Source organism: Elgaria multicarinata, chromosome 23 (assembly GCF_023053635.1).
Source record: "Elgaria multicarinata webbii isolate HBS135686 ecotype San Diego chromosome 23, rElgMul1.1.pri, whole genome shotgun sequence".
NCBI classification, from domain to species: Eukaryota; Metazoa; Chordata; class Lepidosauria; order Squamata; family Anguidae; genus Elgaria; species Elgaria multicarinata.
In genome coordinates, this window is record NC_086193.1 from 11,689,996 (window position 1) to 11,699,862 (window position 9,867).

At 47.6% G+C, this 9,867-nt stretch overlaps 1 protein-coding gene across 1 annotated transcript; it reads right to left on the reverse strand.

The window, feature by feature from the left end:
* Window positions 1-3,301: 3,301 nt before the first annotated feature.
* CIMAP1D (CIMAP1 family member D) lies at window positions 3,302-7,891 on the reverse strand. The gene is made up of 5 exons (XM_063147347.1): window positions 7,805-7,891; window positions 6,920-7,190; window positions 6,325-6,435; window positions 4,887-5,000; window positions 3,302-3,786 (listed from the first exon to the last, which is right to left on the reverse strand). The coding sequence occupies exons 1-5, from the start codon at window positions 7,889-7,891 to the stop codon at window positions 3,302-3,304; spliced, it is 1,068 nt and encodes a 355-aa protein (XP_063003417.1).
* Window positions 7,892-9,867: the final 1,976 nt, after the last annotated feature.

Below are 9,867 nucleotides of genomic sequence, written 5' to 3' on the forward strand. Positions count from 1 at the left end.
AGCTCTTCCAAGGCCTGAGTGCTGCAGGAGCCGAGAAACGGAATTTCATCTTGCTGCCATTCCCATACGAACATCAGAACATCAGAAGAGGCCGGAGACTGGATCAGACCGAGGGTCCATCTAGTCCAGCACTCTGTCCACACAGTGGCCGACCAGCCATCGGCCAGGGATGAACAAGCAGGATGTGTTGCAACAGCACCCTCCCGCCCATGTTCCCCAGCAACTGAGGCACACAGGCTGACTGCCTCGGATAGTGGAGATCATAGAATCATAGAATCATAGAACAGTAGAGTTGGAAGGGGCCTATAAAGCCATCAAGTCCAACCCCCCACTCAGTGCAGGAATCCTCCCTAAAGCATTCCCCTACAGATGGTTGTCCAGCTGCCTCTTGAAGGCCTCTAGTGTGGGATAGCCCACAACTTCCCTAGGTAACTGGTTCCATTGCCGTGCCACTGTAACAATCAGGATGTTTTTCCTGATGTCCCGCTGGAATCTGGCTTCCTGTAACTTGAGCCCATTATTCCGTGTCCTGCTCTCTGGGAGGATTGAGAAGAGATCCTAGCCATCCTCTGTGTGACAACCTTTCAAGCACACAACCATCAGGGCTAGTAGCCATGGATAGCCTTCGCCTCCAGGAATTGATCCAACCCCCTTTTAAAGCCATCCAGATTGGTGGCCATCACTACACCTTGTGGTAGTGAGTTCCATAATTTCCATCTTTTCGTTTTGCTTTGCTTTTGCTTTGGTTAATCTGATCAGGAAAAGTGTGCATTTCAATCAGGGCAAGTGCACATTTTGCGCATCCAAAGCGCACGGGTTTTCTCCATTGAGGAAAGCACGAAAATGCTCATTTTAAAAAGTTTCTAGGGTTGATTTTTTAAAAAAGTGTGCCTTTTTAAAGGAGGCAGATTTTTCACGCAAGTTCGGGAATTTGCAAATATTTTCGGAAAACATGCACTCCCGTTCGCGGTTGTGAGTGGGGCACTTTCAAGCAATTTGCAAACTGAAATTAAATTCTCACAGACAGAAACCCTGGAGACGGAGAACCAGATTGCTGAACGCATCTGGAGTTTCCTGGCAGGTTCTTCTGCCTGCCTATGATCTTTAAGTCAAGAAGAATATTAGGATGTTTTTAGAATGTTTTTAGGGTGTTTTAACAATGTATATGATGTTCTTAATTTAGTTTTACGTATTTTATATTTACTGTTGTTCCCTGCCTCGATCAAAATGGAGAGGCAGGAAAGAAATAAATTGTATTATTATTATTATTATTATTATTATTATTATTATTATTCTGAACCCAAAATGCCGTACTCTTTCCGCCATTATAGATAGGGGAATTGGTTCAGTTCACTTTTTGAAACAAGCCAATTTTGCACTCTCAAACCACAACATGAACAGAAATGCAGCTAGCCTTCGAAATTCGTAATTTTTACGAATTCCGCAATGGACTTCTCCATTTTAAAAAATGCATTCAGAATGGTGTATATAAGAGAAAATAATGTTCAAAGAAGCATGATGGTAGGAAAACTATTATGGTACTGTTTTAGCTTTTACCTTCATTGCTCTGGAATCTGTTTTAAGGTATGGAGCGGTATAGAAATGTTGTAAGCAAATAAATAAAACATCTTGGAAAATGTGGTTATTAGGCAAAAATGTTTGCCAAATAAATGTTTATGGTTTATGCTTTTAATGTGTTGTGCACTGTCGAGAGAACTTCAGTTATTTAAAAGTACAATAAATAAATTAAATAAATAAAAATGCATCCTAAAATGTGTGTGTTAGGAAAACAAACAGATGTTCTCAATAATAGGACAAACTGATCTTAAAACTGGAGAAATTCTCAAACTTCAAGATGAGCTGGATTTAAGAGTGTAAAAAATAAGAAATAGAGAGAAATTGAAATTGATAGATTTCATGTAATGGTGGAGACGGGGAAATTCGTTCAGTTCTCATTTATAATGCAAATTTACTGATTTCGCACTTTGAGACCACGATGTGAGCCGAAATGGTTATCCTTCGAAATTTGCACTTTTCCAAATGTTGCAACGGTGATCTTCAATTAAAATAATGTGCACAAAAATGACTATATTGCAAAAAATAATAATAATACTGTTCAGACACGCATTAAGTTAGGACAATGGCTGACAAAAAATGTGCATAAAAGGTGAAAAGGCAAACCAAATGCACGTATGGGAGAAATGAGCATAAAAGTGCTCATGAATTTTCATGCACATTGTTTTTTAAAAAAATCTCTCGAAATTTGCAATAATCCGAAATTAGGACTGGAAAACGTCTCAAAGGGCAAGATGAACAGAACTTAAAATGGGAAGAATGAGAAACTGAGAATCAACCAAAAATGACAGGTTCATCCATCACTCGTTTTTAATGTTTTGTTTTTTATTTTACCGCTACATTTACAGCCCAACTTCCCCCCCCCAAGGAGGATTACATGGTCTTCTTCCTTCTCTCCATTTTGATCTCACAACAACCCTGTGAGGTAGGTTAGGCTGAGAGTCAGTGTCTGGGCGAAAATCGCCCAGTGACCTTCATTATCAAATTTGCAGATGACACAGAATTGTGGTGGGATAGCTAACACCCTGGAAGACAGAAGCAAACTTCAAAGGGATCTTGATAGGCTGGAGTGCTGGGCTGAAAACAACAGAATGAAATTTAACGGGGAGAAATGCCTAGGAAAAAGAAACCAGATGCACAGTTACATTTCTCATGCAAAGTGTTTTGGGGTAGCTTGGCCTGGCGGGGGCAATGAAGACCATTCATTTGACAAAAGCCCTGCTCCCAATCTGGATCGACACTGCCACCAGCCATTTCAGACTCTCTCCGGGGACGTGGTCGGTCCAAGATATTTTGCTGTCTGAAGCAAGGAACAAAATGGCGTCGACCCCCCTCCCAATCTCGACGATCAGATGCATCAGTTCGCTACGTGGATGATACAACAGTTTCCGCCGCCGCCGCAAAAGGCATGACGTTAGCTGCCTTCGGGGGGCGTCTTCTGGGGCACGCTGCTCTGTCCTCCAGTGCTGTGCTGCCACCGCCTGAGATGGCCCCTTCACCCTGCCAAATGGTAGGGCCCGGCCTTGAACGACAAAGTTTCTAAAATGTATCACAATACCCCTGAGTTCTCGATCTTTTACATCATCTTGGTTCGGCCAGCCTTTCGAACAGAGGAGTGTCTTTTGTAACGGGCACATGGCCACCCTATCTACATCCAATGTCCGGCTTATTAAGCCCCCGGTTGTACAGATACTTGTTCTAGAAGACGCCTCCTTTTTCTGCCGCTCTACCTTTCGAGGGCGTCCACAACGAGAGGCATGAGGTACTCCGAGTGGCGGACCCCGAGGGAGTAAGACGGGGCTCTTGAACGATGGGCTGTCACTTTCTCCGGGCTGTGGGCTCCTGGCCCCGGAGTGTGGAAGATGGCAGCGGGTGGTTTGAGCCTCCCCAGCATGGAGAAGGCCGGCGGGCGGCACAAGTAGATGCCGGGGTCCGTAGTATTATAGCGTCCTGGGCCTGGCGTGCGGCACAGGTCTTCCGCGTAGCTCCCTCGGGCATTCCAGCCGGAGATGGTGAAACTGGGGCTGGAGGATTTGCTGGGAACGTTCGGTCCCAGCAGCGACGGGAGGACGTAGCTGTTGGGGGCAGGAGCGGGATCCACCCGGCGGGACTTGGTACGGGCACCCATGGAGAAAGACGGGGGTCTGTGTTGGGACAGAGGCGGGGCCCTCTCGGGACTGTACGCGCCCGGCCCAGGGGTCTGAGGCAGACCTAGAGGGGAAACGCACACCGTTGAACAGGGCTCTGCTAAGAGGTAAAGCACGCTTGCTCAGAGGGAGTGTAGTGCAGTGGTTAGAGCAGATATGGAGGACCTCAGAGCCTCAGAGCCAGGGGACGAATGGAAACCCCTCCAGTTCTCCAGAGTTTCCCAGAAGACCATGCCCCCTTTTGTGGATTTCTCCCCTCCCCTGATGCATTCAGCCATTTAGAAGAGCCTAAAGCTAAAACATGCTGGTATTTTTCACGTACACTTGGCTCCTCCTCTTTCTGCCTTTGGCCCCGCCCACCACTGGAATGTATACAATACTGGGTCAGGTACAAAGCAGCTCCTAGGAATATTGGAGAAATCCACGACAGAATCAAATCAGTTCGGATTGGTTTTGTTTCGTTTCATTTTTACTTTCTGCAAGTTTAGGCAAATTTAGTCATAGAAAAAGACGTCAGATAATAAGAAAAGAAAAACCACCAGCCGAAAATGCACATCTCACCCATAGGCTAAAGGATGAAAATGTGGATTTTTCAGGGGGTTGCACATTTTGAGGGGGATTTGCACATTTTGGAAGGTATGAATTTGCGCTTATTTTTATATTTTTTTATTTTATTATTGCATTCATATCCCACCTATTTTCCTCCAAGGAACTCAAGGTGGCATACATAATCCTCCTCCTCTCCACTTTATCCTCACAACAACAACCCTGCGAGGTGGGCTGTGACGAAAGTCCGTGACTGGCCCAAAGTCACCCAGAGGGTTTCCATGGCCGAGCGGGGACTCGAACCTGGATCTCCTGACTCCCAGTCTGACACTTTAGCCGCTATGCCACACTGGGCAACTGGGGGAAAACCCAATTACGTCAATGAGAGGGCAATGGAACGCAAAATGCAGACGAACGGGATTTTACAAAATCCACAGATCCGTAGCGGCTTCCTGCGTCCCGTATAGAATTCGATATTCCACCTATGACCATTCCTGCTAATTTTCACCGCTGGAAAAAAATGGTGCCCATGTCAATAGATCCCTGCTGATTTTTGCATCCCGGGTCTCTCCGATGTCTTTATGGTCTGCCTCCTTCCACCCCCTGCTGCCAGGTCACCTGGAGGTTTTGCTCGTGCTAGCATGGAATAGGACGGCCCTTTCGCCCTGCCAAAGCGAGTGAGCTCAGGTTCCACGTAGTAGCAGGGTCCAGGACTTGAGTCTTTCAAATGTACTGGAAAACAAAGTGAAAAATCCAGAGCTGTCAGTAAGGGCTACGGTTCATGCCTTCGGAGTGTTATCTGCAGCCGTGTTGCACACTGCAATAGACCTATTATTATTATTATTATTATTATTATTATTATTATTATTATTATTATTAATTTATATAGCACCATCAATGTACATGGTGCTGTACAGATTACACAGTAAATAGCAAGACCCTGCCGCATAGGCTTACAATCTAATAAAGTTGTAGTAAACAATAAGGAGGGAAAGAGAATGCAAACAGGCACAGGGAAGTGTAAACAGGCACCGGGTAGGGTGAGGCTAACAGTATAGAGTCAGAACAAACTCAACATTTAAAAGCTATAGGGAAAAGAAAAGTTTTTAGCTGAGTTTTAAAAGCTGTGATTGAGTTGGTAGTTCTCAAGTGTTCTGGAAGAGCGTTCCAGGCGTAAGGGGCAGCCGAAGAAAATGGACGAAGCCGAGCAAGGGAAGTAGAGACCCTTGGGCAGGTGAGAAACATGGCATCAGAGGAACGAAGAGGACGAGCGGGGCAATAGTGTGAGATGAGAGAGGAGAGATAGACAGGAGCTAGACCGTGAAAAGCTTTGAAGGTCAGCAGGAGAAGTTTATATTGGATTCTGGAGTGAATTGGAAGCCAATGAAGAGATTTCAGAAGTGGAGTGACATGGTCAGAGCGGCGGGCCAAGAAGATGATCTTAGCGGCAGAGTGGTGGACAGAGACCAGCGGACTGATGTGAGACGAGGGAAGGCCCGAGAGAAGAAGGTTGCAGTAGTCCAACCGAAAGCAGAAAGACAAGCCATGCACTTCAGCACAGTTTAGCGCTCACCAATTAACTCTAAAGCACTTTGAGTGGAAACAGGCCGATTTGGGCGGACATGTTAATGAGGCATCTGAGCATAGACCAACACACACATTTCATTGGAAGCTGTCTTAACAAAGATCAGCCCCACAGACTTACAATCTAAAAAGGCACCACGCACGAGGAATGGGAGATGAAGAGGGAAGAGGAAAACAATTAAGTAGGAGGTCTCCCTTTATATATTCCCATCAGGTCCAACTGTCAGGCATGATAGGAGTTGGAATCCAACAATATCTGGAAGACCACAGGCATTATCTAAAAACATCAGAAGAGCCCTGCTGCATCAGACCAAGGGTCCATCTAGCCAGCATTCTGTTCACACAGGGGCCGACCAGCTGTTGAAACCCACAAAGTAGGACACGTCAGAGCAACAGTGCCCTCCTGCCCATGGCATTCTAACCTCCCTGCTCTTATATGTTACAGGTCCCATTCAGCTTTTCAACTACTCACTGCTGTTGTCGAGCCTCTGGTGGAAAGAATAAGCCGGACTGGTAAAGCGGGTATAGTCATGGTTGGCAAATCCAACCGCTGGAGGCAAGCTGTAGCATCCAGGTCCGGGGCCTGCGGAGAGACGTGCGAGAAACAAGATTCTCTGGCTAAGAACCTAAGAAGAGCCATGCTGACACAAGAGGAAAGGTGATCAGGAGGGAGAAGGAAAAAGAAGCAAAGCCAGGTACTCATTCTTCAGAATGTAAGAAGAGCCCTACTGGATCAGATCGAGGGTTCGTCCAGTCCAGCACTCTGTTCCCACAGTGGCTGACCGGCTATTGGACCAGGGACCCACAAACAGGACATGAGTACAACAGCACCCTCCCACCCATGTTTCTTTCTCCTAGGTGTAGAACTTGCCATTTATCCCTAATCAATTTCATTCCGTTAAATTCCATTCCTGCCCCTCCTGTTCCCCCTTGCAACCTGCTCGCCCATCTGCTTGTCGCTCTGGCCAAGATAATGCCGATGGGGACAAGGAAGAGGAGCTGGTGACATTGGCCGCGAGAAGGTAAACTCCCTTACGGCTACCAAGAGACCTCTACATGCCCCGTACCCGTCTCACGAGCGGCGATCATCAGTGCTTTCTTCTGTCCGGCGTCTTCCATCACAAGGGCCACGAACCCTTTCCACGTCCCTCTCGCCCACGGCCTCCGTGGGCAGTTTCGCGACAGAGGCGGTTTCCTTCCCCCCAGGTGGGAGCAGACGAAAAGGCCGCAGGAGGAAACGTTGGGCAGAGAGTTCGAGACGCTGTAGGGGAAGGGGGTGGAGAGCCGTGCTCCTGGGAAGCCTGCAGCGGTGAAACACAACTCGGTGTGTCGATGATGCTAGAGATAAAAGGATGTGCTGAAACGGGATACACAGCAGGTGGCCTGGCGTTTTTTTGTTTGTGTAAATGATTCGTTCTCCCTCCTTCCAAAGAGGGGGTTGTGTGGCACATACGTGTGTTGGCCTAGAAGAAAGGCAGCTGGTCTAGGACCATCTTGAGAGGAGGGCTGCAGCCCCACATGTCTACACATCGCGTCACACTCCCGGAAATGTCGCCCTGGACGACACACGGACAAGCACACGCGTGCATGCGCTGCGTTATGGGTCATATAGTCCGGGTCTTTGCACAGTTGTGAATGTATCCTTCCTAGGAGAATGGGGATTGCCTTCACTACTTGGTACTATTTTGCTACCTAGTTGCTAAGGTCATCTTCTGAGCTCCTTCTCCAAAAGCCCACACCAAAAGGGGCAAGGGGGGTGGCTTTTTCAGTGGTGGCACCGTGGTGGCGGAATTAACCTCCCCGGAGAGGTGCACCCAGTGCCTACGTTGTGATCTTTGGGGCACCTGGCTACCTGACCTGTTTCCATCCCAGCTGGTCGCTGAAAGAACTTCCCTTTAAGAACTGGCGTCTCTGTTTGCGTTGCTTTCCTCTTCCCTCCTCCTCCCGTTTACCTTTTGTGTCGTGCCTTTCAGACCGTAAGCCAATGGGTAGGGAGGGGCAGCCTTATTGTTGATGTTGATGTTGATCTGGAAAACCATCTACAATCCTGGTCACCACACCTAAAAGTGGATATGTTAGAACTGGGGAAAGTGCGGAAGAGGGCCACTAAAATGACCCAGGGGCTTGAGCATCCCCCCCTAGGAGGGAAGGTGACAACGCCTGGGATTTCACACCGTGCAGTTTTAAAACTATGGAATTTGCTGCTGCGAAACGTAGTGATGGCTACCTATTTGGATGGCTTTGAAAGGGGTTAGGTAAAATCATGAAGGAGAGGGCTAGCAGTGGCTACTAGTCCTCATGGCTATGTGCTACCCCCAGCACACCAGTTGCTGGGGAACATGGGTGGGAGGGTGCTGTTGCACTTGTGTCCTGCTTGTGGGTTCCTGGTCAACAGCTGATTTGGGCACTGTGTGGACAGAGTGCTGGACTAGATGGACCCTCAGTCTGATCCATCAGGGCTCCTTTTAGCTTCTTCTTTTTGGCTGTATAATGAGTCCGATTCACAAAGAGATTAAACTTTGCTTATGTATACGGCTCTTGGAGCCTTTTTCAGCTGAAGAGTACCATAGAAACACTAGCGCATCTAGGTTATTTATTTATTTGTCTATTTAAAGCATTATTACTTCATTCTCCAGCCGGTTTACAGATCAATACAACAGTCTGCAGGTTGATAAGCTCAACAGGCACAGCACAAAAGGGAAAAGGGATGGAGAGGGAGAAGGAAAACAAATTATGTTGTTGTTGTTGTTGTTGTTGTTGTTATGCCACCTTGAGCTCCAATTTTTGGCAAAAGGTGGGCCTGGAGTTTGGAAAGCTGGGAGAAATAACCAATGTGGTGTAGTGGTTAGAGCATTGGATTGGGACTGAGCAGACCCGGGTTTGAGTCCCCATTCAGCCGTGGAAGCTCACTGGGTGACTTTGGGCCAGTCACAGACCCTCAGCCTAACCTACCTCACAGGGTTGTTGTGAGGAGAAAATGAAGAAGAGGAGGACCGTGTAAGCCGCTTTGGGCTCCTTGCAAAAGGAAAGAAGGCAGGATATAAATGTAATAATAAATTTAAAAAATACAAATAGAAATTAAATAAGTTATTTGTACGTACTGGAAAGCAGCAAATATATTTGCTAACTGAAACTGAAAAAAAGACCCTGGGGCCGTAAAAAGGGGAAAGGAAATTAATAAATAATTATTAATAATTATTTGATTATTAATTAAAAGTTAATTAATAATTATTAATTGATTAATAATTAAGAAATGATGTGTTTGTGTTGCATAAGCAAGGCAACTTTTAATTATATATATATATAAATAAATAAAATGAAAGGCAGAAAGAGAGACAGAGAGAGAGATTAAATACTGGGCGTGGCTAATTAAATACTGGGCGTGGCTTACACCTGAAGAAAGTGGGGGGATTAGGGTGCTAGGCGGAGCTTAGTTGGATGAGGGGGAGGGAGCCCATTGGCTGATTAAAGAGAGGGCGTGGTTTAGGCAGATTGAGAAGGAGCCGGCGATGCTTGGAGCAGGTGCTGGGCGGAGTTTAGTTGGATGAGGGGGAGGGAGCCGATTGGCTGATTAAAGAGAGGGCGTGGTTTAGGCAGATTGAGAAGGAGCCGGCGACGCTTGGAGCAGGTGCTGGGCAGAGCTTAGTTGGATGAGGGGGAGGGAGCCGATTGGCTGATTAAAGAGAGGGCGTGGTTCCGGCAGATTGAGAAGTAGCCGGAGACGCTTGGAGCAGGTGCTGGGCGGAGCTTAGTCGGATGAGGGGGAGGGATCCGATTGGCTGACTCCAGAGCGGGCGGGCAGGGAGTGGGCGGATCTTCCTCGGGGAGGAAAGCGAGCGACGGGATTGGCCGCGAGGGTACCCGCGTGGGCGCGGCCTGCGCCTCGCCTCCGCGCGCCTGCGCAGTTGGGCAGTGGGCCGCCTGAGGCGATGCTGGGTCGCCTTGGTGATGGCGGCGGCGGCGGCCTGTTTTGCGGCCTGGAGAGCCGGAGCGCTTCGGTGAGGGAAAAGAGGAG